Here is a 26,143-nt window from a genome sequence, read left to right on the forward strand (position 1 = left end):
TCACGTCGGATCCGCGTCCTTGAACCCTTTGCGTCCCACCATCAACGCCAAGATGCCCATCAACATCCTCGCCCAGGCCTTTTCAGAGGGCCTCGACTCGGTTCCCTATGGCTACACTGTAGTACAGGTTGCAGTCGTCTTTGGTGTACTTTATGTGCTGAAATGGTTCTTCAATGGCCCGAGCAATGGCTCAGAGAGGAACATGCACTCAAAAGTCGTCATGGTTACGGTAAGCATTGGACGAAAGAGGCCAGACTTGGGCATACTAATCATCTCTAGGGCGGTACAGCTGGTATAGGCGCTGAAGTGGTAAGGGGCCTGGCATCTCGCGGTGCTCAGATAATCCTCTTGGTCCGGCAACCACTCGTCGACCCCTTTCTCGTCGACTACATCGAAGACCTACGCACCCAGACAGGCAATGAGCTCATCACGGCCGAGCACGTCGATCTCGAATCGCTGCATTCGATACGCCAATTCGCAACCAAATGGGTTGACAATGCTCCGCCGCGCCGTCTCGATGCCATCATACTGTGTGCGAACACGATGACTCCCCCTGGCGGAAAAGCAACGCAGACCGAAGATGGACTAGAGGCAACTTGGGGTGTCAACTACGTCGCCAACTTCCATCTGCTGAGCATTCTCAGCCCTGCCATACGTGCGCAGCCTCCAGACCGAGACGTCCGAATTATCTTCGGCACATGTCCAGCATACGTAGGCGGAAAGCTGCCTGGCATCGATGCAAAGTCGCAGAAAGGGGCAAGCACGGAGCCGGGACAACTGGACTTCACGCCATCAACCGTATACGCTACTTCCAAGCTCGCCCTCATGACCTTTGCCGTTGCCTTTCAGAAACATCTCTCAAACTACGCTCGTCCGGACAAGAAACCAATGAACGCGCGCGTCATCATGGTGGACCCGGGCTGGACCCGCACCCCTGGTATGCGACGCTACCTTACCTTTGGCTCGCTCTGGGGACTCGCCATGTACCTCATGACATGGCCACTCTGGTGGGTTGTCCTCAAGAGCCCCGACCACGGCGCGCAGACCTTCCTCTACGCCGCCATGGAAGCACAATGGGGCAGAGGCGAGGGATCCTATTTCCTCAAAGAATGCAGACGAAAACTCTGGACTCGCAAGGAAATTGACGACGAGCTTCTACAAAAGAAGCTCTGGGAGAGCAGTGAGAAGACGATTGAGGTTCTCGAAAAGGAGGGCGCTAAACGCAGGGCGTTTGAGAAGAAGCAGAAGGAGAAGGCCGGTGGCAAGACTGCTGCGCCGGAGAAAGCGACGACTAATGGACAGCCCAAGGAACGGAAATAAAGCGTCTGGAGATGGGTGGGCTTGTTACGCACTTTTTTACTTGAAACGAGCAATATGACTTTTAGACAAACATAGACATTGAAATTTATCACGGCTTAGCAACACCCATCTCCTAGCATTCCACCCGCCTGGCTTAATTTCACGTCTTCCCGTCTGTCTGTTGGATGGCTTCGTTGGCCATCTGAAGAATACGACACATGAATGAGCAGGTAAGTAGATACAGCTCACAAATCGTCATCATCTGAATATCATTATCCGTGCTACTACATTTCCTTTGCTGACGACTGTTGATCTATTGTTAGTCACACAAGTACGGTAGCGGTAGTTAGGTAGATTGATTGATAATCCATGCTGCGACAAGCACAGGGTTCGTAACACAAGTGGGCCCCTTCATCAGCCCAACACGAAAGACTACGCGTATTTAGGGTCCGTTTGCCACATGCACGTACTTAAGTACCTCGTTCTCTCCCACCCACTTTGTCGAATGCAAGTTCGCTCTTCCGCACATACAGGTTTGATTGATAATTACTTATTAAAACTTAAACTTTACTACCATACGTAACCACCTCATCATCCATCAATCCAACCATCACCAATAGAACGCAAGTCGTATTACCAACCACAGACACCAAACATTACCCGCTGTCGTATAAAATCACAAAAAAAGGTATAGTGCGAAGTCGTTAGTCCTTTAAACAAGAATAACAGCATCGCGTCGTAAAAAAACGTTCCGAACACCCAGAGGGTGAACGAGAGGGAGACAGTAGCCAGATGCACATGTTCTGTGTGGAACAATGTGCGTGGCTGAGCCATTGCTTCATCGGATAGCGTCAAGGGGTTCATCGTTTCCGTCTGCCCAGCTTGTTTACAAGGCGAGCATACCGACAAGACCCACTACCGCACCAACACCAGCGCTGAAAGAAAGCTTAGAAGCAGCGCCAGTAAAGGTAGGAATGGCAGGTTCGGCGGAAGTACCGCTAGGTGTCAATGTGACACTGACAATGCCAGTGGCAGTCATGGTAGGCATAACGACAGTGCTGTTCAGGCCAACAGTTGGGTAAGGCATAGGCTTGGAAGTGCTGGAGCTAGAGACAATAGCGCTGCTGCTCTTGGGGGCCGCGGAGCTGGAAGGCGTGGCAGAGGGGGTAGGAGTGGGAGTCGGGGTGGGCGTGGGAGTGGGAGTGGGAGTGGCGGATGTCTCATGGGGGTACACTTCAGGCAGCAGAGTGACGATGCTCGTGGGGATTGTAGAGTACCATGTTGGCGGCTTGCCTTCTGAGATGCAGGATTGCACGCCGGCGGCGAAGGCGGCGGGAGATGCGAGGGCGTAGGCGATTTCGTCCTTGGGAATTACCTTGGCGAGAGCCATAAGGACGGCATCTTGCACGGCAGGGCTAAATGGTTGGTATGTTAGTAAGATTTCTATGTATGACGTGAAGTTTGTTTTTCGGGTAGAACGCGTGGTAGTCGCGCGTTTTTCCCCATGCTAGGGGACGGCAAACTGTGGAGATGAATAGTACTTACTCAACAGCAGCCTCAGCCCTCACACCCATCATAAGCGCACCCAGCGCCACAATAACAGTCTTGAACATCATCTTTGCTCGAGTATATCAATTGCTTGTCTTGTCGCGTGTATGTAAATCGCAATAAGGTAGTGAGTGTGATAGTCGCGCGTAGCAGTGTTACGGTCCGAAAATGAGTGTGGGGAACCTTTTGTTGTTTGTTCGCAAATAATGAGCGTGAAGGTGTGTTGCGTAGACAAGAAGAGAGAGAGAGATGAAAGGGCGGATCCCGGTCGTATTTGAAACTCGGGGACTACGGCACGAAAGGTCACGATGGTTTATCGTGCCTCTCCGGCGGCGGCTATCATGGCGAAATTTAAAATTGCACGTCGTCGGATGGGGATGGGTGGACTGGACTGGACTTGCTTGGGGTGGGCGCGCAGACGTTGGAATTGGAATTACGGTAAACAAGCGATATGAGAGCGGCTGATCTGGCATCCTCCTTTCTCTCAATGCTGGGAGGGTATTGGTGATGTTCCTGGCTATATCGTGCGTAGCGGATTGCTACGATTCTCCGACCATGTCTTCGTTCACGATACGCTGGCACCGTCAACGTGGCAAACACGAGGCCGTTACGTCGTGTTCCCGTACGCTCAGCCTCGTGAACGGTGAGCCAGAGGCCCATGCCATTGCGCACGGCGCACGGCGCAGATGCTTAGAACATGTTCATCTCATTTCCGACAGAGTGCGGAGAGGACGATTAGCAGTCCAATGAGAGAGCGGGCGCGACGTCGGTGGCTCAAGGGTTAATTTTCCACTTTTTAAGCATGTCAGGGGTTGTCGTTGGCGCAGCCGGCACACTTGCATGCAGGGCATCATGAGCCGCATATGTTGCACATTTTGCGGATGCCAATGACGGCGGGTGGTATGTAGACGACAGTCTCGTCTCCACTGCTGGTAACTATCGCGTGTGCTTGCTTGTGCATACCTGGTAGGCACTCGTATTCACGGGTCTTTCCTCTACTGGACTCTCCTCACCGTTACCATTAACATAGTTATTCCATTATCAACCTGCCCAGATATTACCGTCATGAGATACTGCGCATCGCAATTTGACCTCGGAAGACCGGCTCTTATTGACAAGACGATATCGTCCCCAAGCGTCCCGATGTCCTTTCGCATCGATAGATCCGAGGAATCGTGGTCCCAGCGCTCGACTTCTTTCACCCCCATGACGAGTAGTTGTTCGGCTGGCTAAAGCATGGAGATGGGTTGATTGAAAAGGCATTTACGCCATTGCTTTGCGGGAGATTGAATCCAGTAGGCTAGGTAAACCTTGCTTGGAACTATGTACCGGACGACTTGAGTCGTGATTATCGATTTCTGTGGTTTGCGGGGATTGACGGTTGAAGAAGCGCACCACTTCCGCACTATCCATGACTCTGGCCTGATTATCGTACTTGGGGCGGGCAGCATCGCGGAAAGCGGCACGCAGGAGCGAGTTGTCGACCGAGTGGGCTTGTACTCTAAGCGGAGCGCGCACGAGACGTTGTTCACGAGCGAAGACGAGAAGATGCAGAAGCCGGAATTCAGCAAATATGAAACAGAGTAAGTGAGGGTAAGCGTTCTAGCGCAGCCTATTCTAACTTTCAAAACAAATCTTCCTGTTGATAATAGTCAGCGTAAAGAAATATGAAAATTCTAGTTGCTTAAAAAGCGAGTAGCTCATTCAGTAAGCTATGTGTGACCTTACTGCCCTATTTCATGGTACTTATGTACTCTTCTCGTACACCAAGAAGCGTCTCTGCTATTTGTATGTTACATACGCCCTCTGTAGTCATTAGCTCCAGGTAATAACTGCAACCCAGCTCAGATTAGACATTTAGTCTCAGTGATTCCGCAGACTCCAACGCGTCTGACACCTCGAGTGCTCCAAGCCGGGCCTCTTGAGTGTTCTGTGTGATGAAGACTTCAACGAAAGATTTTGTTGGGCTCAGTTCAGTCACTTCTGTTCATCGACCTGAGCAATTGCTTTGCATATCGGAAGTCTTCAAGAGATTTCACACACTGTGTGATGTGAATATGAGCTCTGGACTGCTTCAGCACGAAATGCCGATGCAATATTATCCAGAATAGTTGACTTCGGTACGAGGGTTGTGTAAAGCAGCCCTAACAGCATGATGTTCGAAGTACGTAAGCCGGAGCGTCTGGGTAAGGTGCTTCTCGTGAAATGGAGGACTAAGGTCATGTGTCTGGCCATCCACAAACCCATCGTGCCCATCCGCATACGTGTACACGAATGCATCAATATACCTATTAAACAGCGGCGAAGGACTGGGCTTGCTCTCCGCCTAGCTCAAGGAAGTGGCCCTCATGCCCTGATATCTAGGCTTCTATGGCTAGGACCTATGACCATGCTTCTCGAAATCTAGCCTCCTTTTCTGTGTGTGATCCAAGAACGGAACTCATGATCCGCCTATGTCTTTCGTTTAATTATTTTTTTCGATAATCGCAACCCTCCAATTTCTAAAGGTCGATCTCCACATACGGTTTACTGAAAACATTGGCGTCCGTATGCACCTCCTATCGCGAAAGCTGCCACCAAGTGTATTCCAACGCGAACTTCAACACCAGATCGACTCCCAAGCTGAATTTCATCACCATTCGCGTTCTTGTTGCTTTCTTCTTTGCGAGCATAGAAAGGTAAGCACTTCAACTGACCATTTAATATGTATTTGTTCGCTTTGGATGGAGTGTGGCCGAAGCAACCTTGTTCATCCCCTCAAAGGCATCGTCACTCTTGTGGCTCTGCTGATTCTATTACCAAAACTCTCAAACGCATTCAGTATACATATGTAAACTTACAGCAAAGATCTCTGCGTCGTCCGAGCTAGCGCATGGATTCTTGCATTTGGTTCCATCTTAATGGTGTTTGGTCCCAATCTGGTTGTTTTCGGTACGGGAACCAGCCTGCTTGCTTGTGGCTGAGGATTATGATCTGCCCTTCGGAGTTTGGCTGTAGATTTGTTTGGACCGAATTGTCTTGGGGCTGTGAGCACGGCTATAGCAATGATGCAGAGTAGCGGTACTATGATATCAGGACCACTCTTCGCATCGGCTTTTCGATATGGTCTCTCCGGCGCTCTCATATGGCGAGGTCTTCCGTACATGGTCGCAGCAGGGGTTTTCCTCGTTACAATCTGCTTAGTACACTGTATCCCGCAGTGCAGACAAGCACATATACTGGTCGAGGAAAGAGAGTGGAATATGCATTAGGGGTGAACCAAACTAAAAAACTCTTTGCCACAGTCATACATCACTCACAAAAGTCATAGAACAGTATCTTTTTGTAGAATTTATACAATATGTCTATCAGCAACCCATAGCGGAGCGTAAAGGACTTCAACAGATTTAGGACAAAAAAACGTATTCATCGTTTGATAATCAAAAAACTACGTATGCAACATATGTCATACGACAACAAACAAAAACGCTCACGAAACCCAAAACCATCCCTTTTGTGTTTTCCTACAAACTCGCCCTCTCATCACCTCCTAACCGCTTCCCCGTTGCATTTGAAAACCACTTATCCAACGCCTCACATGTACCCTTGCCCTCGGCAAGCTTAACAACAACACCCACATATCCATCCGGTCTAACAACGACCACACCACCCGTCTGTTCATCAAGACCCATCTTTGCGTGTGCTGCTGCCTTGGCATCAGGGACGCGCTGATCCCAGACATCGTCTGCATAGACGTGATCGGCGTAGCGGGCAAACAGACCGGGTAATTGTTCGTCAATATGGATTTCTGGTCTTTGGGCGGAGAAGATAAAGGCGAAAGAGAGGAAGTTGGTGTGGGGGTTGTGACGTTCATGGTAGCGGTCCTTTGTCTTTAGGTCTTCGGGGAGGAAGGCACTGAAGAATGATGTAGGAGCTGACATGTGTGTTGCGAGGTCTTGGAGGGCGGCGGATGTCTTTGAGAGGTTGCCACCGAAGACGAAGACGCGGTAGGAGCCGTTGAAGGGGATCTCTTGCTCGAGGTGGACAACGTTTGCGTCGACGACGCGGGTGACGGTTGCCGGGCTCATGATGCGGCCGGTACGTTGGCTTGTGCCTTTCTGGTAGGAGAGGATGAGTGGGTGTTGGGCGGGGTGCTGGGGACCCCAGTTGATAGCGTTGGGTGGGTATGCGACTCCGTATCCGCTGGTGAACTCGCAGCTCTCTTTGAATGTCTTGATGAACTCGTTGTCTTCTGCTCCTTGTTTTGTTGATGCGCCGGCGACTTCACCAGCTGAGGGTATCCGTGCGGAGAAGAGCTTTGCATATCGTGCATCGAAGTCGAGGAGAGATTCTGCAATTTGTTTGCGTTCGCTCTCGTAGGTTGATAGAATTGTTCGTGGTGCCCATCCACTCTCCACGTGATGAATCTTCCACGCAAGGTTTACTGCGTCGAGGAATGCTGTGTTCATACCCTGACCGGCCTTGGGGCTGTGCGTGTGGCATGCATCGCCGCCCATGAATACGCGCTCATCGAGGGTGTAGCGCTCAGCGATACCCTGACCGATAGGGTAGACCGAGTACCATTCAACCCTGTCCCAAGAAATGGTGTAGGGCTTGAAGATCTCCTTAGCACGCGCTTGTACTTCTTCGGCCGAGACGGTCTTGCGTGGGTTCCAGTCCTTGTCGGTGGATGAGGCGACTTGGATGTAGAGACGGACCAGGTTGTTTTCGCGGGGAATGATCATGATTGATCCAGCGTCAGAGTGAATTGTGCATTTCATCTGAAGTTTGTTAGTATGGAATAGAGATTGGTAAACTCGTAGTCGCTTACCTTGATGTCAGGGAAGGTGGTTCGAACAACACCATCCATAACTCCCCAGACGTGTGCGATAGGATCCTTGTAAATCATGTTGACACCTAGTTGCTCCCTGACAAAACTCCGAGCGCCCTCTCCACTGAACAAGTACTTGGCTCGGACTGTCTCCTCTGCGGTACCATCAATGTGCGCCAGCTTGACCTCAACGGGATAAGTCTTGTCCACGCCATCGTTCTTGAATCCCTTGATGGTCCACGGCCGTTGAATCTTGCCTCCGTTTGCCTCAATGTCACCAATGAAAGTCCGCTCGATCATGCCCTGGTGGAGCAGAGTGGTGAAAGGATATCTTGCGTCGATAAACTTGGGACAGCTAGCCCAGGTACCGGTTCGCTGGATGCCTTTTTGCGCAGGGTCCCAAAAAGCAACTTCGTACACCTTAGCAGGCTCCCATTCCATAATCTTGCGCTTAAGACCCATGTTCCGCAGGAGGTCCAATGAACGCGGTTGGATTCCATCCGCTCGGCCGGTGGCTGTAGGCTCCGACCGGTTGTCGATGTGCTTGACTTTGTAACCCCATCTTTGCAGACTTGTCGACAGACAGAGACCAACAGGTCCAGCGCCGACAATGACGATGTCGTAGTTTTCGACGGCCATTGCTCCTCGGTATGATCCGAGCTGCAAATGTGTACAAGGGCGGTTTCAGGTCAGAAAGTAGACGGCAAGGAGGGGCTGAGAGGTATGAAGTCAATTGATAACAATGTAAGTAAATGTCCAACAGCTTGAGTAGCGGACAAGGTCCTTTATAAGAAAGACATTGGACGGCATGGGGTTCCATGTGGGTCGCGGTTTGGGTAGTGTAGACATGGCAAAGAAAGTCGGGAATGTGGAGTGTGTACCGGCAGTGAAATCGGATGCAGAGGGCCCTCATCGAGTAATGCCGCCGACCAACCGTGTCGTCACAGTCGGCGTGGCGGAAGTTATGCGCGGCACATGGCTGCCAAGCCGACATATTCCGTTTGCATCAGGACTAAGACAGGCTGCTTATGGCCTAGTCACGCGCTACAAGTACCGTCTTTCCTTGCCTTAGGTTTCGAGACTATCAGCAGCAGATCGAGTATAGCTCCAGGTCAACTCCGCATATGCTTACCATCCTGCCACCAACACACCGCCAACCAGACAGCTCAATCGCGGATGAGTAAAGTACATCGGCGTAAATAACATGGTGAATCGAACAGGAGTCAGCAGTAACACGATGCCGCTACCACGGCCGTACTCTTTGCATGAATCAGTGGTTACAACCAGTGCGTGCGCATGAAACCCGGACGGCGCATACCCTCGGTACACGTTCTCGGTACACCTACACCGGACAAGACATGGGACCTCGCTGCACAGCGCCATTTTCTACAATACTTGGTGACAACATGTAAACTCTGTAATGCCGTATGTATTATCCGATACAACAAAGCGCACGACGCCAGCGCCAGACACAAAAGCTGACTGAGCAACCCGTAGTATGGTAAGACAATGTCGCAATGAATGCTGAGCTCAAATAGAGCCGAGTCTTCTCATGGTCCGAGACTCTCTACACCATGTGCGTTTCCTCTCCAAGCCTGGCCCCGGAAATACCCCGCAAGCTTTTGCAGCATTGTGTGGCAAGCAGTGAGGCTCTGGGCTCTAGCGCTCTTCTCCCCAGAAGTTCCCAATCAAGCCGGTGGCTTATCCAAGCCACCATAACGTCCCCAGCTGAGTTGCCAAGCCAAATCGTAGACGTACTCAAGACACTGTCATGTTTCCCATCTGAGCAGCCATGCGTTCCTCCTCCTTCCGCGCCCTGGCCGCCTCGGTCTCCTTTCGCATCGTCTCCAAATTCCACTCATCTGAATCATCGTCATCACTATCCGCATCACTGTCTTGTGCCCAGTCGCCCTTTTCGAACATGGCCCTACCCGTGGCCTCCTTCATCTTCTTGGCCTCTTCCTCGGCTTGTTTCTTGTCGACACGCTCCTTCTTCCATTTTGCAAAGGTTTCTGGTGTGACGGGTGTGAGTTTGCCGGTAAGCTTGTGACGCTCAGACTCAAGGAAGTCTTCGAGAGTGAGGGTGTTGAGTGGTGAGTTGGCCATGAGCGCCTTTTCGGCGGCACGTTGTTCCTTGGTCTTGATAACGAACCTGTGGATCGTGTTAGTCCATGTGAGCGTGACCTTGGTATCTTCGAAAGATATGCGCGGCCCTTTGTTGTACAAGATTCGTAGTAATACATCTGTTGTGTGGCGTTTTGAAGTGCGCTATCGGGCCACGATTTGCGCATGTAAGAAAAAGAAGAATAACGTACCCTGGCGGCAGAGAGTGCTTGTACATGCACTTGTCTCCATTTGGACATATCCAGAACCAACCATACTTCTGGTCCTCGATAGCGGCAATAAAGTATTTGCACACCTTGTCCGTTGTTGTCTTGGGGTTGCCGTGCTTGCTGAGAACGACCTGTCGCAGCTTGTCTTCGTCCCAGTTGTCCATGTTGTCTTTCTTCCGTCGCTCTTCTTCCTCTTCCTTCTCTTTGTCTCGGCTATCAGTGTACAAACTCCTCTTCTCCGTCTTGCGTTCGATAGCCAGGTCGTGGCTGAACTTGCACTTCTTGCCCTTTTCGCAGTTGCCCTTCTTGAAGAACTGACATAGTACTGTTTTGGGGTCGGTTCCAAAGGGCACCTTCTGGACCTGTACAGGCTTGAAGAGCTCGGCGGTTTCCTTGCGTGCTTGCTCTGCCGCCAACTTCTCCTTCTCGCGCTGCAACTTCTCCGCCGCCTTTCGCTTCTCATCGGGCGACCCTCCCGAGGCAGCTGTCGCCTTGATCTGCGCAATCTGTTTCTGGGCGGCTCCTCCCTTTTTGTTTTTCATACCAAAAGTCTTGTCCACGGCGACCTTTTTCACCTTGGGCTGCTCGCCCTTGCCTTTGGGTGCCATGTTGGGTGACTCTGTGCGGGCGTGGAAATGACAGTGGGGTGGGGTGAGGTGAGTTGGGGGTCCCGCGAACTTGGGGATCGAGTTGAGGTCGAGTTCGGTGCCTGGTGGTCGGTATAGCACACAGGATGTGTGTAATAAAGTGAGAATGACGCTTGTGTGGGGTGGATTTTCGAGTGGCGGAGTGACTTGCGCTAAGAGCCAGCCTGCCCTGCCAGGATCGCCGACATTCCCGAAGCTCCAATGTGGCCTCCAGCGCTCACATGAACCCCAGCAATCAATCACAGCACAACAACGGCCCCGACATTCCCGACTTCAAACTTGCCCTGTCGCTCTCACCTCCTGTAAGTTTTTGGCAATTTTATGCGGCAATTGAATCCACTGACAACTCCGCAGTCCATCTTGAAACCCTCCACACTACTGCCCACCTGTCATTGACGCGCCGTCAGCACCAAGATGATTACCGACAGCCAACTCTACTCGCTCGCCATCTTCCTCGGAAGCGCTGCTATGATGCTCATCGTGCTATATCATTTCCTCGAGGTCAACTCGGAAGACCACAAGGTCCAGGAGAAACCCAATTCCGCAGCGGGCAAGTCAAAGGCCAAGGCATAAGGGATATCACATTTTACTGGCACCAGGGAATTAAGAATGCTGCAAAGGCATGCAGGGGACGGAGAGGAAACTATACCATTCACACATCAAGAAGACGCATGTCAAACACCAGCATGGAGTTATGGCGTACACCACATGGCACATGTCACAACCAGACCATGAGCCCGGACGGATACATGGGACCGTGTTCTGCTTATCACACCTGTATAATACCATATTCGATTAAGCAAGATATGGCATGTACTGTGTTTTCATTTACTTCAACTATGTACTCGACAAAGCCAACCAAATGCGTGAAGCTTTCTCAGTGGGTATACGCGTAATTGTCAGAGATACAAAAAAACAATAGCAGATGAGATCCCATCGCCTAAAGACACTACCATCTCCGTTAATATTCTGCATCGACTAGCTCCTCTTCTGTCTCCTCAGTCTCAATGAGGCCTCTTCTGCGTTTCTCGTTCACCAGCGTCGCACCTCCGCGATCCATGCCCGGCCCTCCAATGCGCTTCTTATGCGACACGAGTCTATCATGTGCATCACGAGCTTCTTGTTCTGCCGTATATTTTGCTGGACGCCCACGACCCCGATGGGCAACTGCCGACGGCTGTGGTGACCACGATGAACGAATTGCCTCTAAACGTTCTGGTTCGACGGTAATCCGTGGAGTGACTTGTCGACCTTGTGCATCGTTCAGATACGACTCCACCTCAGAATCATGTGAATCTAGATTATTAAGTGTTAGATAAGATGTACGAACTCAATCCATCTAAAGCAAACGCCCTCTAACTATCTTCCTTACCAGAGAGACCCCCGGCTGGTCCGTCACCGAGCTTCCATGACAAATCACTGAAGTGGTTCTGCTGTAGATGGCCGCGCCAGTCACTCTCTAGGTCAAAAGAAAATGGCCGGTGACGTTCGAGTCTCATATTGGTCATGGGATCAAAGTTGGTGACTTCTTTGCCACAGTCGTCCCATAGGCACTCTAGAGTTTTCCGGTGCGTCTCCTTCCGATGTACCTTGAAGACGTGTTTTTGCAACGTTTCCAGGTTGTGCAAAATGGCCTTGCAATTTTGCCACTTGCAATTGTACACCGGATACTGGCGAACAACACTCGGCGACCTGGAATCGATGCGAATTGACTCGTTGCTCTGGCCCGTGGAAACATTGCGCAAAGAGCTCGGTTGCGGAGGTTGGTAACTCAACGAGCCGGTTTGACCATTTGCGCCTGTGCGAGATTGTGCTGCAGCAGATCCATGAATCGCTTTCCTCCATCCAACTGGACGACCCTTCTTCTTGGGAAGCGGTTTTCCATCAGGGCCGTACTTAGTGGCTGAACGGAAAGCTTGGTATCCTACTCCACCAGCAGCACCGCTAGACGGACGAGGAGCACTGGAATTCATCGGCGCGAAATTAATTGGACGTTTGGGTGTTGTCGGGCCTGCACCGTCTGGGAAAGAATGTCGAGGAGGTCGACCGCGGCGCTTTTGCTTGAACGGATTGATTGCTTCTGGTAAAGCTTGGACCCTGGCTTGCGCCCCACCTTCACCGCCAATCGCGTTGGTCGGAGCTCGGGGGGCCTGTGCTCTCTCGTCCTCATCCGAATCATCCTCATCGTCCGCATCCTCTGTCAAAGCTTGGACACCGTTCTTGAAGTAACCTGGTGGTGGGTTTCCAGGATCGATCAAATCCCAGCGAATCGTACTAAGATCCGCGTCGAATGTGATCTGAGTTAAAGTTGTCCTAAGTCCGTCGAGATGTTGATTAAGGTTCCTCTCCGATGGGTGTCTGCCACAAGCAAGAAGAACATCTCGTGCGATTGTGGCGGGGTTGTAGGTGTTACGACGTAGAGCTTTCTTCTTATCCAGTGGCTCGACATAACTTGTATATCGAAGTTCACTAGGCGGCTGAACTGGTTGAGGTAGGGATGCTTGTGGCGGATGGGCGGGAGCAGGTGCATGGGAGATGGGGAAATTCAGGGTTGCGGGCTCCTGGTCGACGTGCATTGCGTCCTGGGAACTTGGCTGCGGAGATCCGTATGTATGAAGAGAGTCTGTGTTTAGCCTTTTGGGTGGCGGTCCCATCTCGTCTTCGTCTGATAGCTGGGTAAGGTCGACAAGGTCACTCAGATTGCGCTTGCGCGCTGCTTCCTCTTTGTTTGCGGGTTTTCTCAGCTCAGGTTTTATTGGGACCATTTCAGCAACGGGCACTGGGGTAGGTGCGGCCGGGGTATCGTCCGGGAATGACGAGTAGGTTACTCCATTTGCTGGTGAGGCAGCCGCTGGCCTGTATTGTGGACTTGGCACACCAGGTGTCGTGACTTCCCTCTTCATGACGGCAGGGGGTACGGGAGGTTTCGGCGCTGGAACCGGTGTAGGTTGGGGTACGGACTTGCGAGACGCTGAATTGACGTCTGGTACAGCCGTAAGTAAATTCTTGGCGAAAGCAGCACGATCTAGTTTCAGACCCATGTGCTCTAATTGTTCGCATAGTTCAATATAAGATGGGTTACGGTTTAGCATGTTTAGCACCTGACTGCCTTCGATTTTTTGGACCTCATTCTGGGCGTTGAGATATACCGCCGCTGCGTTGGCTAGATGAGCCTTCTTCTCAGGTGGCCAAACAGTGTTTCCCGTGGCTCGCTTGGGAGGGCGTAGGTCAACTGTGTCTCTGGACACTGTCTTCTTCTTTGAGCTGATAGGCTGAGGTGTGTTGGCTTGGGCAGGTTGTACGGCCTGCGCAGCTGCGGCTGCAGCTGTGGAGGGGGCTTTGCTTTGCACCGTGGGCGACTTGGGTTTTGCTTTACGTTCTTCGTCCCAAATGCGTGCCAGCATAGCTGGATCTTGTCTGTTCAACTCGCGCATCTTGGCCATCACCTCACGGATCTGAGTCTCCAACGCTTGGGCCGCATCGTTGCCAGTCGGTGCTGCAGAGGCTGTCTCAGCAGCGTTTGGCTGTTGTTTTTGAGCCGTCATCGACCTTGACTGCGATTGTCGTAGTTGGTTCTCCTCCTGCTGTCGCTTGCGCTCCTCTTCTTTTTTCTGCTCTTCTATCTTACGCGCCTCCTCGGCAATCCTTTCCTCTTCTGCGCGCTGTGCATCCTCCATCGCCTTCTGCGCGGCCTGTTTACGCTGGTATTCCGGCCACGGATCATACACTGCCAGTGGATCTACGGTGGTGGTACTTTGAGCACTGTATGTATCAGCCATAGTGGCAGTGGGCGCTGGTTGTGCGATTGCGCTCGAAGGCATTTGCGCGTTGCCGTAGTTGTAGGCCGTCGACGATGTGGCGTTCTGAGAGCTACGCGAGGCGTCGACGCTAGGGAGTTGTCGGTCGCTATAGTCTGTATAGTGTTGGTTTGCCGTAGCCGTCATAGTCGCAGTTCTCACGTTACTGGCAGGTACATTGTTGTATTGGGGCTGGGCTGGGCTGGCGGAACGCTGTTGTTGCTGATTGTATATTGTCTGTGCCCTCTGTGAGGGATAGCCTGCCGTCATAGCAGGGGACGGTAAACCTCGACTTGCTGGCTGTGTGCGGTTCGTGTTGACACTGCGGGGACGTGGTTGCGACTGCGCATAAGCCGGCTGCGCCTGCACTTGTGGTGAATGTGAATTGCCTGTCGTATAGTGACCAGAGTGCGAAGCCGTGGCATTGCCTGCGGTGAAGGCCGTTTGGTTAGTCACCGCTGTGTTATTATTCGTATAAGATGGATTGCTCATGTTGCGCAGAACTTCGGCAGCGCGACTCGTCGTCTCTCGCGTGCTGCCATAGTTGGTGCCATTCCATGAATTGTCCTGACCCGTGGCATAGCCGTTATTCTGATTCGCGTACAATTGTGGCTGATAGGACATGTAGTCCTGTGCCTGAGTCGGCGGCGGCTGCTGGTACTGACGGGGCGCGGGCGCGACATTGTTCGAAGCAGATGCGGTCTGGTAAGTCGAGTACGGCTGGGCGGAGCTTTGCTGGTACGGATAGCTGTATTGATTGTAATTGTTGGATGACATGGCGGGTGTGTGTTCTAGAGCCTAGGAGCCCACCTATAGCCTCGGTACAGGTGAGGTAGGTAGGGCAACAGCATGGAGAATGCCGGTTCGCGTACAGGGGGCGAGTATGGTAAAGAGTCGCTTTGAATCCCGATGGACGTGGGGTGATTCCAGCGCGACACTTTACTATCACCGTGTATAGTGTACACGCCAAGTACGCCGACAGCGAGACAGACTACCTGCGACGCGTGCTGGAAGTACTAACGTCCCGGCACTCATCCATCATTCCGACGCGCGCGTTGGGTTGGCGGCTTGCATGGGCCGGACGTGTCGGCGTTCCGGCAAAACCATCACTCCGGCGCTAACGAAGCGACGGCCCAGCACAATGAGTCCCCCGACTCTCAATTTTGTGTTGCGACCACGAACTTTGTCTACTAACCCGACAACCCGCCACATCCACAGCAAAAATGACCAAGGTCCAGTCAATGGTCGCGAGCTCTCGCCGCAAATCGCGAAAGGCACACTTCAGTGCGCCGAGTAGTGTGCGTCGGGTCATCATGAGCGTATGAAGAGACTTGGAACAATGCAATGGACATGTTCTAACAACCTTCAGGCGCCTTTGAGTAAGGAGCTCCGCGAGAAGCACGGAGTGCGCAGCATTCCCATCCGCAAGGATGTAAGTACCCTCAGTTTGCTTCCTCCTTGCCTTTGTGTGCTAATTTTTTCAGGACGAGATCACCGTCGTCCGCGGCTCCAACAAAGGACGTGAGGGCAAGGTTTCATCCGTCTACCGTCTCAAGTACTGCATCCACGTCAACGGCAGTGCGTAGCCCTGAAATCACCTCTGGCTTCCGTCGTACTAAGTTGAAACACAGTCGTCCGCGAGAAGAGCAACGGCCAATCGGTCCCCATCCCCATCGCTCCCTCCAAGGTCGTTGTCACCAAGCTCAAGCTCGACAAGGACCGTGAGTCCATCCTGGAGCGCAAGAGCGCCGGTCGCGAGGAGAAGAAGAAGCAGAGGGAGGCATAAGCGCTCACTTTTGTTTCTTGGTTGACGACACATCACGGCTTCGAGGGACATCGACACGAGCTCTCGTACTCACCCGCAGTGGATGAAATGCATATCATGGGTTCACGGTCTGGGCATGCGATGCGCGCATGAAAAGCAGGGCGTTATACCGGCTTCTAGCTCGAACAATGGACTTGCCGTCATGCGGCCCCGTCGAAATATTCTGTTCGAAATGATACCAACGATGGATCTGGAGTTTGGCAATCAATCGGATTTGTTACTCCTGCCGTCGCCGTGAAAAGTCTACACGTGATGTTTCCAATCACGCTAGGATATCTGCTCATCAACCGTATCCCTTGGTTGCCGTGAGCTATACGACTAGCGAAGAGTAAAGACCGATGGCAATAGCCGTTGCTCGCCTGCAGATCGTCTTCGAGATATTCGATGAAGGAGATGATTTGATGGTGAGACACATTTCTACAATTATGATAGGTTTTGTATGTTGATGGAAGCATGTGATGCTTCGACATACTGCCTATGATGAAATCGGATCCTTGATCATCTTTTGATTCTTTGCCAATGATGTTTATTTTGCTTTACTTGTCTGGCCGGTATACTGTTCACGAGCGAAGTTGTTCCTCCATGGCATGGTCCCGAACTACAACACCCCACGAGGTGAGTATAATACAATCAATACCACACTCTTCTCCAATCTACTCTGTAAATGCTCTCTTATCTCACGCTCGCCCCTTACCTATCTCTCATCATGCATCTAGAAACAGCTTGATCACGTCTTTCAAGCAGCACGCCTAGATAGGCCGAGAAAGAAGACTCTTGGATGACGTCTTGTGTCTCTAAATAGAAGGTGTTTCTGTTTCAGCTAACGTATGTTTGGGCTCGGTTATGCATGTACGATGGTGCTACTGCATGTTGTGGTACCGTAGGTTTGGCTTGAGTCTTGGGCCTTAGTTTCTATTTGCTTTTTTGCCTTTGTTAGTTTGCACTTTTTAGTGGAGCACTGGGGGCTTACTACGGAGAACTTTGGTGGGTTTATCGTCGATGTCGATTTTCGATCTCGAATAGTGTGGATATTGGGTTGAAGGGGGCGCAGTCTCATTGGGTCGGGAGGTTCATGTCGTGGTGGATAGGTGTTGTAGGTTCGCGCTAAGAGTGGATGGCGGAGGTACGGAGATGGAAGATATTTTTGTGTAGGACATGTGTGGAGGAGATGTGGTTGACTAGAGGAGTTTGAATCTAAAATGTAAAGGGCTGTATACTGATTTGGAATTGTACAGATGTTGGCTTAGGTAGTGTGGGCAGTGGTTAGGCTGAGCTGGTCGAGGTAATGTGGTATGTCAGAGAACAGATGGTAGCGAGTATATGTACTGGCATTAAACTTATGAGGTTTCCGTATTGCAATGGTATAATACACGAATACAGATTCTGGTGACGAATATGGAAAGATGATGTATTGTAGACCAGATAAACCATGTGTGAGATTTTTTTGAGGATCTGTATATGGTTGTATTTTCCCACCATGGAATGTGCTATTTGAAATCCCTCCTACCCATTCCATTCTACCTTCATCAGGAAATTATATCCATCCAACCCAACTTACCCTGACGCCCAGACCCCGCGATCTCACGGCCACGAAGACTACCCAGCGTATCGACCTTACCATGATGGAATCATCCGATCTTTAGCCACATACCCGGAACAACGCGGAGACACACTGCTTACTGCTCCTTACTACTCCTGGGTACGACTCGGCGCGGTGACAGCCATTGGACGGAAGCGCAAATTAAGATTTACGAAACCTTCGTATTCGGAGGTCGGTAGAATCATCGGAGGCCGCGGGGCGGAGCGGAAGTTGGACAAAGAATTTTGTGTTGTACATATTTTAGGGCATGTATGGAGGATGGGGTTGATTGGGTAAGTGAGCGGTGGCGAGTGGCGGGTTGGTTATTAGTAGACGACTAGAGGGGGGAAGTTATTGGCGGTAGTGGAGGGGCCGTGTCTCGTATGTGAGATGGCGACATGATGAGATACGCGATTTGCTTGGGTGATGTTGATAGTCTATGCAGTTGTACGTGTAACGTGATTCAATCTTTTGACAGGCTCGTTTGCTCCCCCCCCCACCTTCCCGATTTCCAAGTCACAAACACCTGGTTTCCAGTAAATTGGTATTATAGGGCTTCGTCACAACTTCTAAACGTGGCTTCAATGTATGTAAAGCACGCCTAGTTACGGACTGGGAATACACATCCAAGGTTGTTTGGAAACAATCTAGACCATTGCTCTCGCATGCTTTTGCATGCTACTATATGCTTGATTTAATCTAATCGGGTTCGCAATCGCGATAACAATGGTAGTTTGAACGAACTTGCTTCTTGCAATGCTCCACTGTACACTCGATTGAGGGGTTGGGAAAAGGAATATATGAAGCCTGCAAAGACCCACGTGCGGTGACATGTTCCCCCCCCACATGCACCGTTTTACATTTACCGTTTTGTATGGAAAAAAGCACGAGGCTTGCTCCAGATATGAAAAGCTGCTGTTCCAGCTCACCTGACGTTGCTTATTGCGCGTTCGCGTATCTACGTGTCGATGCTTCTGTTGGAGGACCGCCATGTCAGGTTTGACAGATGCAAGTGCCGCTCCACATGCCGTTAATATCAGATGGACGGTGGTTTCTTGAACGCTTGGATGAAAAAGGCTGCCTTGGGCTGATGGTATGGCGTACATGGATTTTCCCCAGACGCAGGCGCGCCTGAAGAAACATGTGCAAACGCGTCTTTGATTGGAGCAAGGAGAAATGAATTACCAGGCGTACCGTCGCGTCTTACGAGAGCCTAGTGTTGGCGGCGTAGACACTGTTTCGTATCGGAGCTTGGAGGTAGGGACAAGGCTCGTTGCTCAGACAGGGTAGATTGGTGCACACAAAGTTGCTATGATGCGCAGGTGTTCTTCTTTGTCCATATTCAATGCTTTGGAAGGGTATTGGAAGGGCTTTGGCGTTGCAGAGTAGTGTGCCGCCACTGCCGTGGTGCAAGGCCAGGCCTGTCTGGTGGCTCGTTAGCTGCATGGCATTTGTTTTGCCGACGGTTGGAGAAGGCGATTGTCTTCTTGGGATCGATTGATGACTGCCAAGCGCATTGTACTGTACTTATGTGAGCACTGGCGGAAGGAGGTCCTGGATAAGTGAGCTAATATGGGCAGTCGCAGCGGGCCGGGGTGGGGGTGTGTGACAGATTGTTAATGACAACGGACGGATGTAGCCACAATCAATGAGTCGGTGACGGGTCACGATGCTTGGTCAAAGATAGATGATGGTGTATGTAGACGACACGGTTTATGCGCTTATGTCTTACAGCGCGTGGTTAGCAAACAGGCTGAGTCAGGGGCCGAGGTTTCCTTTGGTTTCAGATGGCAGGCGCAGGTAAGTTACGAAGGAGGGGCTTCGTCGCTTCGTATTCCTCCACCCACGCCCGAGGCAGCTGGCGGCCATTGGAGCGCGCGCGTCTTGTGTTTTTATTGCAATTGTGCCATGACAGTCGACAGTTTCGAATCATTGTCGCAAAGGCGTGATGAGGGTGTGACGACGACCTGACGACGCCCCGAGTCTACGGCCGACCAACAGACAGGTAAGCCGTTGTGGCCAAATGTGCAGCAATGACTGCAGTAGTATGACGAGCGGCAGCAGCTCGAGATGCGCAGAGCCGTGCCCAAATGTGGACCATGGCAGGGCACTACTGCCTGTGCCTGTGCATGTGCATATACGGCACTGGTACTGGTATCTAGTGTAGCCTTTACTTAGGCACAAAGACTACTGCGGACGCTACCGACTACGGTCAGGGCAACAAACTTTGGACCTGCATGCTGACCTTTTCCGTCTGACTGTCTTTCTTACTACATACTCTCACCATGATGCGAGGCGTTTTTCATGAGCGCGCGTACGGTACAGAAGGAAGCAGGAGAGCGGTCAGTCCTGATTCGTGAGGGTTGATCGTAGAGGGGAAATGATGCGAATCCTTGTCCATGTCCCCGTTTGTGTCGAGGTTTCATGCGACCAGAATGAGATCGGCGGCGCGGCGACGACAGCAATTACGGAAGCAGATTCCCTCTTGGTAGGCGGCGTTTGCAGGTTATGTGGCAACATGGCAGCAGTGAATGCAGTGAATGCAGTGAATGCAGTCAATGGCAAAGGTACATGTTCGGGGCAAAACTAACCATCGTCTTCGTCTTACCATCTTGTCATGGCCCAGGTCCGACACTGGGCTGTTTCTTCGCTGCACGCAGCCCTGGAGGCCCTTCTTGGCTAACTAGGCCGCTAAATGCTCTCGGCCAAGGCCAGGGGCAAAGGCGAATAACGAGGCTTTTGGGCGCACGTCATTGGCCTGTCTCACCAGCAACCCCCTGACTCTCTTCGTGTGCATGGTGTCACCCTCGCTCGTGCCGTCGCCGCTTAGGCGCTTTTGGTATCCTGCCCAAGCCCACCCGGACGCTGCTGCTGCTGCCACTCTGCCCTTGCGCGCGCCCGTGAGCTACGACGGGCCTTCTCACCGGCCGCTTGGACGTCTCCCTCTCGCTCCAGCGCTCAGGCTCAGCTGTCTCTCCCCAGCTTCAGCCTCCGCGTGCCTGACAGCCTCACCAAGACGGCTTCCCCTCGACACCACCCGCACTCTGCACAGCTGTGCTGCCTCTCATTTCAAACAAAACTACCCTTCGCCCCAATCCTTAACGCCTCTTTGAGAGAGCGCCTGCCCCCAGCTCTCTGTGCATTCGCTCGAATACACTTGTCGGCCACCCATTACACAAACATTGCTGTTGACATCAGTCGTGTCTTGGACTTCAAGTACGTTGGACGACGCTGCCATTCTGCCTTGGACCGACTGACCCTGTATATTGCGACAGTTGACTGCGTCTAACCTTCTCCTCACCACACGCGCTTCCAGTTGAAGCCGACGCGGGTCCTCTTTGCATCTCTGCATCCTGTCCTGTTAATACACACAACCAACTGCCACATAGATATGACAAGTCGGCCGGAATCTTAATTGGTCCTTGGTAGTGTTTCCCTGCGTCTTGAGTCGACACTAAACGCTCACTACATTCGTTTTTCCTTCCGATCGTCAACCGATCTACATCATCATGGGCACGCCACAACCGCTGTACCCCTTGACTGGGCATTGCTCAATAATCTACGAAGACACGCTTTACGTATACTCGCCAGCTGGTTTCCAGTCGCTGAAGCTTGAAGAGGGGGCAAAATGGCAGCCATTGCCAATGGACATATCCCTCACCGGCGCCGAATGCGTCAAGGCGGTACCCAAGGGTAACAAAAAGGACGCTAAACTCTTCATCGTTGGAGGACGGCCCAATGCCACGGCCGCCGACTGGAACTACCCGGGACTGATGCACTACACATTTGCGGAAAAGAAGTGGGATTGGCTACGTTCGGAGAGTTGGAATACGCAGAACAGAGTCAACCACGGCGCAGTCTACCTCCAGGACTCGCAAAAAATTCTCGTCTACTCGGGATCACAAGTCGAGGGCAACACCGGCGCATCGACAGAAACCTTCCTGTACTCTACTAAATCGCCTTACACCGTCTCCAGTCTACAATCCTTGGGCGCACCGCCGTCGGTAATGCCTATGCTAATGAACTCGGACCCCAACACTGCGCTGCTAGTCGGTGGTGGCCCCACCAACACTGCTGTCTGGAAATTTACGCAATCAGGAGGATGGCAGGACCTTGGCGTTAAGCTCCAACAACCGCTTTCAAATCAGGAACAAGTCAAGTGCACCGTCGTTTCCAGCAAAGACGGAGAAGTCGCTCTCCAGAAGTTTGACATGAGTGTAACACCAAATGCCGTGGAGCGGATACTACTATTGAACAAGGACGGTAAGCCCGCAAATCCGGGCACCGTCGTCGGAGGCAAGTCGAAGCGGCTAGTCTTGGACAACTTCTCCTCATATAACGAAACATATGCGCCAATGTCGACACGATCAGGTTACTCATTAGCTCAAGGAGAGGATGGCAAGACCGTGGCGAGCGGAGGAAACCCCGAGGAACCCATTGCTTTGTTCGACGCCACTGAAAACGCCTGGATGAATGCGACAGCTGTGTTTAGTGGACAGCAGGTGCTCTCCAACTCCGTCTCGTCTTCCATCACATCATCATCGCCAACCTCCACCTCAGATCCATCAGCTGCCGCCAGCTCTACCAACTCAGCAACTCCCGCGTTTCCTCCACCACCCCCTGACAACAAGGGCAGGATGCTGACCGTCCTCGGGGCTACGCTAGGAACAATTTTCGGCATTGCGCTTCTTCTGGTCCTGGTCTTGTTGTGTCTCAAGTACAGGAAGAACAAGAGCAAGAAGAATGCTGGCTACGTGGAGAAGGAGGCCCGTGATGCTCGTATGAGCTTTGCCGACCGCGGGGCCGACTTTATGAAAGAAGCGGGAGGATCAGTGGTCAACTACCAGCCCAAACACAACAACGACTCACTCACTTCGCTTGCTATTATCCAAGGAAGAAACACTGGCCACAAGAAGAACGCTGCGAGCGACGCCAGCACGGCAGGCCTCGTCAAGAAGACCAGCCCGCTGGGTTACTCTGAGCCCTATGAGCTTGCCAAGTTCGACCTTAAGCCGGAACCTGCTGATCAAATCGTTCGCCAAAATTCGAGCCGAGTAGCCAAACCTGCCCCAAGAGCTCGCAGCTCAGGCTGGAGCCGCTACTTTGCTAACAACGATGCTACCAATCTCGCAAACGCTCCACCAGCTGACCGGTCAACCTTTGCGTCGGATCGGACCAGCATGGACAGTGTGTCGCGGTATACAAACTCGCACATGTACAGCTCACGCCCCTCGCAACACATCGCGCCACTGGAGATTCCCAAGTTTGGAGATAATCAGCGTCTGAGCTCAGTGGCGAGTGGCAGTCCTACACTTGGAGCACCCCCTGCGAGCATTGGTCTAGCACACAACATCCAGCCTATGCAAGCAGAGCTCGCCCGCGCCAACTCGAACGCTAGCACAATATCCGGCCTCAGCCACGACGGCGATCACTACCGCCACAGGGCTGTGGAAAGCTGGACCCCAGTGGGTGAGGACCGACGAACTAGCAGTCAGTACACAGGCAGCATGGTTATCGAGCCCAACAGCAAGTACGACGTCAACGGCTCGTACTATCCCGATCCGAATGAGTCGTTCTACCCTAAGAGCAACTTAAGTTCCTTTTACCCTGGACAAGAAAACGCACCAGTCCTTCCTGACATGCGTGACAGCTCATACACCATGTTCCCTTCTGATACTGCCGGAGCAGGAGAGGCTTCCAAGGGTCAGTTCAGCTCAATGTACCCCACGCCACCACAGATCAACCTGCCCAACACCCGCGAGAGTACCAGCACACTCTTCCCCAGCGGGGCAGGCGCTGCCACGAAAGCGCAACAGGACGCTGCGTTACCGAGCCCCAAGTTCGGCTCCTTCTACCCTGCGCCGCGCGCCGGACACGAGAGCAACGTGACCATGTTCCCGGGAGGAAACAACCAGGACAGCTCAAAGAAGGTGCAAGCCGACATGTCATGGCTGAACATTGGTGAGGGTGGACGATAAATCTCTCTTGATCATGCTCAGCTCCGGTCTTGACGTCGATAACGAGCCCACACTCAAACGCCTCACCTACTCCACCCTCTACACCTACTCATTTGTGCTTCCCTCTCTTCCACCTCCCACCTCGAAAAGTAGCATCATTCAGCGAACGGATATCCATGTACATCAGCAGCCAGTCTTTCTTTCTCGAGCATAGCATGCCATCCAGCGCCGGGCGTCTACACCCCATTTGTTTTATCCCATTGCATAAGCCCACTCCCCTTTCCACCCGTGGACCGAGCGCCTTTTGCAATTCAGTCGCTACAGATACCCGACGCCAACCCCCTCACAGCGCGTCAACCCCACCCCCACCTCGACATCAACAATCCGCCAAGGCAACCTTTTCCCTCTGAAACGCTCTCATATTTGGGCGCGATAAAGTACCTCCTTTTACTACCAGTGTATATAAACATCTACTTACTCTATAACCACAACACTCTCTCACAACCACCTTTTCATTTTCTAAACACTCTTTCTTTCTTCTTTTTTTGGTTTTATCCCATCTATCCATCCATCTTTCCTGAACATCTCTTTTCGTTGCTCTGTCTGTTGGGTGGGCGGATTAGCTTCGTTTTGTCGTTGAAACAAACGACATCTGCTACTTGCCGCGGCTACCGACCACACAAATGTCTCTGGTGTGTGTGTATATGGGTATGTGTTGTTTGTTTGTTTAATGGCGTCCGTGTCAAGACGGATAAGATCTCCTCCATCTCCTGTCTGTCTGTCTCTTGTATGTAGATAGAAAGTGTGTTGGCCAGCCGGGGGAAAATGTTGGTCGTCTAATGTTGATGGCCATGTTTTTCTTGTTCCGGGTCGAGACGGTAATATTCTAATGAAAAAGATGCGCATGTGTCTTGGGTCAGAGCTTATATCTTTGTGTGCTTGTGTGTGTGATGTGATGTTGGCAAATGTGTATGATTGTGATGAGATGGACGATGGGTGTAGTGTTGCGTTGTTTTGTATCGGGGTAAAGTATTTATCTAACTAGTTTGTGGATGTCTGTAGTTATATGTCATGTCTAGTCTAACCTGGCGATTCTAGCCACCCTGTTTCTGCCCAAATCAACAACGTAATCAAACACACATCTATACCGCCCTCCCCGCGTTTCTCTTCCAAAAGGAACAATGCACGCAATCTCCAACGCCATACCACACCGTTCTAATTCACAACCCTGGCCATCTGCTTCGCCTGCCTTAGCTCAATAAACAACGCCTCCCCCCTTGTCAACACAGTCCCCTCCTTGACACAAACGCCCCCTTCCCACTCCCCCAAAGTCTCCAACCGTCCCTCGACCCACGCCTTCCTCCCCTCGACCTTTACCGTCTCGGCCCTAAGCACCACGACCTGACCCGCCAAACACGGCGCCTTATAATCCACTTTCAAACTCGCCGTGACACCCACCTTATTCGGCAACGCAGGTAAACAGCATCTCGCAAGCCCTTCATCCAGCAGCGTGGCCAGCAACCCTCCATGCACGATACCAGGGTGCCCGCACAACGCGGGACCCAAGTATTGCAAACTCACATAGCTGGAGCCGTCTTGAGTTGCGAATTGAAGTGGTGGAACGGCGATTTTATCTGCGCCGAGGAGAGTGCCCCCCGTGAGGTTTTGGGGGCGTAAGGGCTCGGGGATTTTCAAGTGCGGGCGCGAGGCCGTGTAGCGGAGGTCTGAGAGGAGGGATTGCGTGAGTGGGTGTGTTTGGATGAGGGTCTCGATTTCGGATTCAGAGGGCGTGGTTGGGTGGTAGATGGTTAGGGTTTCGGCGTCTGTGGGGGGGTTTGCGAGCGCGGTTATTGAGGGGATGGCGGGGCTGCCCGACATGGTGAAGCCGGCTGTGAAGGCGAAGAGGGTTAGGGCGAGCGCGGTAGGGAAAGTGAGGTACAAGGGGCGTTTTGCGTTTGGAGGTGAAGAAGGTGGTGGTGCTGTTGTTGTTGTTGTTGAAGATTGGGGGTTTGGTGGTGAAGCTGGAGGCGATTGTGTTAGCATTGAACCTTCATATTCCCTTATATAGATATAAATATGGACAAAGTGTGTCTGAGAAAAAGAAGAAATCTCACATACAAGCACTACTGTTCCACCGTCTCAATCCCTGCCGTTCTTGTCCTCTCACCCAACAACCAGGAACGATTCCATCTTTTATACCACCAAAGCCGACCTCGCACCGGAACGGCGCCGCCGCCAAACTCCTCGTTCCCGCCCCAAGGCCCACATGCCTCGATAAGGCTATCCTTGCGGTCAACATGAACACGCGTTGCGTCTAGAAGCCCAAGCAGAAGAGAAATTTCTGGCTA

At 52.0% G+C, this 26,143-nt stretch overlaps 10 protein-coding genes across 10 annotated transcripts; 5 read left to right on the top strand and 5 right to left on the bottom strand.

The window, feature by feature from the left end:
* Nucleotides 1-52: 52 nt before the first annotated feature.
* On the top strand, nucleotides 53-1,320 carry PtrM4_008450 (FabG, Dehydrogenase with different specificities (related to short-chain alcohol dehydrogenase); the record flags this gene model as incomplete). Its single annotated transcript, XM_001930819.2, has 2 exons — nucleotides 53-229; nucleotides 280-1,320. The coding sequence occupies 2 exons, from the start codon at nucleotides 53-55 to the stop codon at nucleotides 1,318-1,320; spliced, it is 1,218 nt and encodes a 405-aa protein (XP_001930854.2).
* An 865-nt stretch (nucleotides 1,321-2,185) lies between these two features.
* PtrM4_008460 (uncharacterized protein) lies at nucleotides 2,186-2,915 on the bottom strand (the record flags this gene model as incomplete). Its single annotated transcript, XM_066102886.1, has 3 exons — nucleotides 2,186-2,444; nucleotides 2,532-2,714; nucleotides 2,845-2,915. The coding sequence occupies 3 exons, from the start codon at nucleotides 2,913-2,915 to the stop codon at nucleotides 2,186-2,188; spliced, it is 513 nt and encodes a 170-aa protein (XP_065965088.1).
* Nucleotides 2,916-6,350: 3,435 nt separating this feature from the next.
* PtrM4_008470 (UbiH, 2-polyprenyl-6-methoxyphenol hydroxylase and related FAD-dependent oxidoreductase) lies at nucleotides 6,351-8,296 on the bottom strand (the record flags this gene model as incomplete). Its single annotated transcript, XM_001930822.1, has 2 exons — nucleotides 6,351-7,607; nucleotides 7,658-8,296. The coding sequence occupies 2 exons, from the start codon at nucleotides 8,294-8,296 to the stop codon at nucleotides 6,351-6,353; spliced, it is 1,896 nt and encodes a 631-aa protein (XP_001930857.1).
* A 1,119-nt stretch (nucleotides 8,297-9,415) lies between these two features.
* On the bottom strand, nucleotides 9,416-10,598 carry PtrM4_008480 (CCCH-type Zn-finger protein; the record flags this gene model as incomplete). The annotated part of the gene is made up of 2 exons (XM_001930823.1): nucleotides 9,416-9,809; nucleotides 9,973-10,598. 2 exons carry the CDS (start codon nucleotides 10,596-10,598, stop codon nucleotides 9,416-9,418), a joined length of 1,020 nt encoding a protein of 339 aa, XP_001930858.1.
* A 260-nt stretch (nucleotides 10,599-10,858) lies between these two features.
* PtrM4_008490 (uncharacterized protein) lies at nucleotides 10,859-11,033 on the top strand (the record flags this gene model as incomplete). The annotated part of the gene is made up of 2 exons (XM_066102887.1): nucleotides 10,859-10,939; nucleotides 10,992-11,033. The coding sequence occupies 2 exons, from the start codon at nucleotides 10,859-10,861 to the stop codon at nucleotides 11,031-11,033; spliced, it is 123 nt and encodes a 40-aa protein (XP_065965089.1).
* An 18-nt stretch (nucleotides 11,034-11,051) lies between these two features.
* Nucleotides 11,052-11,210, top strand: PtrM4_008500 (Ost4 domain containing protein; the record flags this gene model as incomplete). The annotated part of the gene is made up of 1 exon (XM_066102888.1): nucleotides 11,052-11,210. The coding sequence occupies one exon, from the start codon at nucleotides 11,052-11,054 to the stop codon at nucleotides 11,208-11,210; it is 159 nt and encodes a 52-aa protein (XP_065965090.1).
* A 388-nt stretch (nucleotides 11,211-11,598) lies between these two features.
* On the bottom strand, nucleotides 11,599-15,211 carry PtrM4_008510 (Trichoplein multi-domain protein; the record flags this gene model as incomplete). Its single annotated transcript, XM_066102889.1, has 3 exons — nucleotides 11,599-11,933; nucleotides 12,010-12,787; nucleotides 12,851-15,211. 3 exons carry the CDS (start codon nucleotides 15,209-15,211, stop codon nucleotides 11,599-11,601), a joined length of 3,474 nt encoding a protein of 1,157 aa, XP_065965091.1.
* Nucleotides 15,212-15,657: 446 nt separating this feature from the next.
* Nucleotides 15,658-16,220, top strand: PtrM4_008520 (60S ribosomal protein uL24; the record flags this gene model as incomplete). Its single annotated transcript, XM_001930826.2, has 4 exons — nucleotides 15,658-15,753; nucleotides 15,804-15,866; nucleotides 15,919-16,012; nucleotides 16,066-16,220. The coding sequence occupies 4 exons, from the start codon at nucleotides 15,658-15,660 to the stop codon at nucleotides 16,218-16,220; spliced, it is 408 nt and encodes a 135-aa protein (XP_001930861.1).
* Nucleotides 16,221-22,475: 6,255 nt separating this feature from the next.
* Nucleotides 22,476-23,816, top strand: PtrM4_008530 (uncharacterized protein; the record flags this gene model as incomplete). Its single annotated transcript, XM_001930828.2, has 1 exon — nucleotides 22,476-23,816. One exon carries the CDS (start codon nucleotides 22,476-22,478, stop codon nucleotides 23,814-23,816), a length of 1,341 nt encoding a protein of 446 aa, XP_001930863.2.
* A 1,194-nt stretch (nucleotides 23,817-25,010) lies between these two features.
* Nucleotides 25,011-25,838, bottom strand: PtrM4_008540 (uncharacterized protein; the record flags this gene model as incomplete). Its single annotated transcript, XM_001930829.1, has 1 exon — nucleotides 25,011-25,838. One exon carries the CDS (start codon nucleotides 25,836-25,838, stop codon nucleotides 25,011-25,013), a length of 828 nt encoding a protein of 275 aa, XP_001930864.1.
* Between the last annotated feature and the right edge of the window lie 305 nt (nucleotides 25,839-26,143).

This window comes from Pyrenophora tritici-repentis, chromosome 1 (assembly GCF_003171515.1).
Source record: "Pyrenophora tritici-repentis strain M4 chromosome 1, whole genome shotgun sequence".
Taxonomy (NCBI): domain Eukaryota; kingdom Fungi; phylum Ascomycota; class Dothideomycetes; order Pleosporales; family Pleosporaceae; genus Pyrenophora; species Pyrenophora tritici-repentis.